The 3978-nt window shown below is 39.2% G+C and overlaps 1 protein-coding gene and 1 pseudogene across 1 annotated transcript in view; both read left to right on the plus strand.

Annotated features, from left to right (window-relative positions):
* LOC109951827 (protocadherin gamma-A12-like) overlaps window positions 1–704 on the plus strand; it is a 7654-nt pseudogene extending 6950 nt beyond the window's left edge.
* A 2379-nt stretch (window positions 705–3083) lies between these two features.
* The window catches only part of LOC109951819 (protocadherin beta-16-like), an 11155-nt gene continuing 10260 nt past the window's right edge, over window positions 3084–3978 (plus strand). The window contains exon 1 of the mRNA XM_020586520.1: window positions 3084–3976. Coding sequence (XP_020442176.1) covers window positions 3191–3976 — 786 coding nt within the window. The 5' untranslated portion in view covers window positions 3084–3190. The remainder of the gene's footprint in view (window positions 3977–3978) is intronic.

Below are 3978 nucleotides of genomic sequence, written 5' to 3' on the forward strand. Positions count from 1 at the left end.
CTCTGGTGTCCAAAGTGATCGCTGTGGACGCGGACTCCGGACAGAATGCCTGGCTGTCCTATCATATAGTGAAATCCACTGATCCGGGCCTTTTCACTATTGGTGTCCACAGTGGAGAGATCAGGACACAGCGGGACATTTCTGAGTCTGACAGCATGAAACAGAACCTGATTGTGGCGGTGAAAGATAACGGACAGCCCTCTCTCTCTGCCACCTGCTCCATGTACTTACTGATTTCTGATAACTTGGCTGAGGTGCCAGAGCTGAAGGACATTTCTTATGATGAGAAGAACTCCAAACTGACCTCCTACCTGATCATCGCGCTGGTGTGTGTGTCCACCTTTTTTCTGACCTTCATCATCATCATCCTGGGTGTGAGGTTTTGTCGCAGGAGGAAGCCCAGACTGTTGTTTGACGGAGCAGTCGCCATCCCCAGCGCTTATCTCCCTCCTAATTACGCAGATGTTGACGGCACAGGAACTTTACGCAGCACCTACAACTATGACGCATACCTGACAACAGGTTCTCGAACCAGCGACTTTAAGTTTGTGACGTCATACAGTGACAACACACTGCCTGCTGACCAGACTCTGAGGAAAAGTCCAACTGACTTTGTCGATCCATTTGAAGATTTGGATCCATCTGTTGAGGTAGGAGCTGTTCATAAACACTTGTAATTTTTACCTAACTTTGTTCGTCCATATCCCTGCAGCTGCATCTACTTAATGTTATTCTCTATGCAAATTAATTCTTGAGCTTTGAGAAAGCACGTTCCCACTATTTGCTCATTCACCCATTTGCATGGCCAAGCACTAATGCATTCACACACCAGTGATATCACTGGGAGCAGTTTGGGGGTTCAGTGTCTTTCTTACGGACACTTCTACATGTGGAATTGAACTGCCAACCTTCCGGTTTGGAGGCCATCTTCTCTACCCCCTTAGACACAGCCAACACCTAGTGTTCAGCCTTGTGAAAATTACACATTATCTTAGCAAATATATTCACCGGTGTTGTTTAACAAAAAAAAAAAACATTTATTCATAATACATACATAAAGAAACTGATATTTTTAATGTCAGTCTTTGGTACACATTTAATCTACTAACAGTTATTGGAGCACTCCTCTGGAAACCTGGTATTCATGTTGAGTTGTTTTTTCATTCCTGACTGGGTCTTGGAGGGGGTATCAGTCCATGCTGTCCGAAATTTGCTTGCTCACTTGAGAAGTGATCACATAATTTAGCCCTAAGCTTTAGTATGTAGAAGCCTAAGCCTGTGAGATTGTTTGTCATTTGTTGTTGAATTCTTTCACAAAGCCAATATTCGCTGTCTCAAAAGGAAAAATCGAGTTTATTAAACAAAGGGAATACGGAATCATTGAGCTGTTTTTTGAACATTCTTTTTAGCAGTGACCTTGGGCTTGTTGGGAAGGTTCTATACGTTTTAATGAGAAAGTTTTGAATGAGTCATGTAGTAGCATGAAAACGAAGCGGTTCTCATTGTTTGCAGCGCTGATGTCAATCATCAGCACATGCCACAGTTTTTCACTTACCTGGAATGATTGCAACAATGCATTCTCTACTCCTAGTTGTGTGGCTAATGTGTTAGGTTTAAGAGTGAGTCAATTTTTCTTTTTTCAGCCTAACAGTAGACCAACTTAGGATATACAGCACCTCTCACCTGTGATTCAGGACCTTTTGAGATCTCAAGCTTTCTGTCTGTGGTGCTGAACCACTCATGCAGATGCTCAAGAGGCGCTGTGAATTTGTCATTAGGTATGCTGATAAATTTGAAATGGCTGAATAAGCAGTAATAATGTTATCTTTATACAATATTTACTGCATTTTATTTAATACTTTACAATTAAAAAAGATTAGCTCTAATTTAGAGTCACATTTATGCTTAAAAATTCAAGTTTAATTATAGAAGCACTGCTTTTTCTGATTTACTTTTTTCATCCGTAATTTACTAAAATGTTTATATCTGTGTGTTTTTGTAGTTAGGGCCCTTGCACTTTGCTTGAGTACCAGAGCTCTTAGCCAGAGCGCCCACCCAGTTTTATGTTGGTGTTATACAGTGCTGCACGTTAGTAGTTACATTTGTAATACATTTTTCAACATATGATAACATTGTATAATACAGTGTATTCCAAAAGCTTTAACCAGTTGTTCCTTTAAGTTAGAAGCCCATTACAAAAATGGAAAATGCAGCACATAACTGTCACATTTAAGGTGGCTGTCAGTTTGTAGTACTTCAAACAAAAAGAGAATCTGACTCTAAACTTGACATGGGATTGTGTTTAGATACATTTTTGAAGTTCAGGAAAAAAATCCAGATATTTATAAAGCGAGTTACAAGCTTTAGTGGAAGGATTTTTTACTCCTTTCCTGTTTTTATAATCATGTTATTGTTTATCAGTTTTACCTTTTGACCCTTTGGAGAGACTATAGTAGTTTAATCGGGTTCCACATCGAGCAGTTATAACTAAATGCTTATACACTGATGCATCAGTATTAACAATGTAATAGTTTATAATTATGTATACAGGTCACAGAGTACATTTTTTATAGACCAAAAACCTTTGCTTTAATTATTTTAAATACATTTTTGTACCAGTAGTTCTACTGCTTAAGTAACATGTTAAATTCAGGACTTTAACTTGTAATGGACCAAGTTCTATTTTCGATTTTGTACTTTTACCTAAGAGGATGATCTGATTACTTATTTCACCACTGTCCATGGTGCTGAACTTTGCAATAGTACAATAGACATATTTCAAGACATGTTGCTCTTTATTCATTGTAAGATATTGAGAATAATTCATTCAGATTTTGTTTTTTTTATGTGCGTTTTATCATTGTGACATTTCTCAGCACAGTACACAGTTTGTAGAGTCGTGAATGAATGGTGCCTTCAGTTCATTTTAGACTTTGTGAAGAATATTACCAAATAAAAGTGTGAAGATAAAAAGCGACTTATGGTGTCGCTGTTGGCTGGCAGATAATAGATATACACCACTCCACCCATTACTACTGAATGGATAGCACTTGTATTTTTTACCAGAGACTCGGTTAAATGCACAAGCATATTTTTGTGCCACTGGTGCGCAGCTTGGGATCAATGACTCTTATGAAAATATTTATAATTTAGATCTGGACAGTAAGCCGAAAACGTGTTTTCTGTCAGGATGGGAAACAAAGGATTATCAGCTATTCGTCCGATGCTGGGCTTCGTTTTCTTTCTTGTAACACTGCACCTCGTTTATGGAGACCTGAGTTATTCTGTCTCCGAAGAGATGAAACGAGACGCCGTTATTGGAAATTTAGCCAAAGATCTCGGTCTTGACCGCATAAGCATTTCTTCACGACAGGCTCGTGTTGATTTTGAGGACATTCGGAAAACCTATTGCGACATTAATCGGAGTACAGGAGAGTTGGTCACATCAGAGAGAATAGACAGAGAAAGCCTTTGCGGAAATAAACCATCCTGTGTGTTAAAAGTAGATCTGGTGTTAGAAAATCCTTTGGAGCTTCATCGTGTGAGTCTTCATATTCAAGATGTAAACGACAACTCGCCGCAATTCAAGGATCATTTGATTGAAATGGAAATAAGTGAATTGGCTGAAAAGGGAAGCCGATTTCCAATCGAGGAGGCCCATGATGCAGATATAGGTCAGAATGCTGTTCAAAGGTATATCTTGCAAAAGAACGACCATTTCATTTTATCAGTTGATAGCAAGAAGGTTGATCTTGTGCTGGAAAATAAACTAGATCGAGAGAAACAAAAAGAGATGAATTTGCTTCTCACAGCTTTGGATGGCGGCTCTCCTCAGAGATCAGGTACCGTAGTAATACACGTCACTGTGCTGGATGCTAATGATAACGCCCCAGTGTTTAGCCAGGCCGTTTATAAAGCCAGTCTGCCTGAAAATTCACCATTAGATACTGTAGTGATTACTGTCAGTGCTACGGACGC

Source organism: Monopterus albus, unplaced genomic scaffold, assembly GCF_001952655.1.
Source record: "Monopterus albus unplaced genomic scaffold, M_albus_1.0 scaffold411.1, whole genome shotgun sequence".
NCBI lineage: Eukaryota > Metazoa > Chordata > Actinopteri > Synbranchiformes > Synbranchidae > Monopterus > Monopterus albus.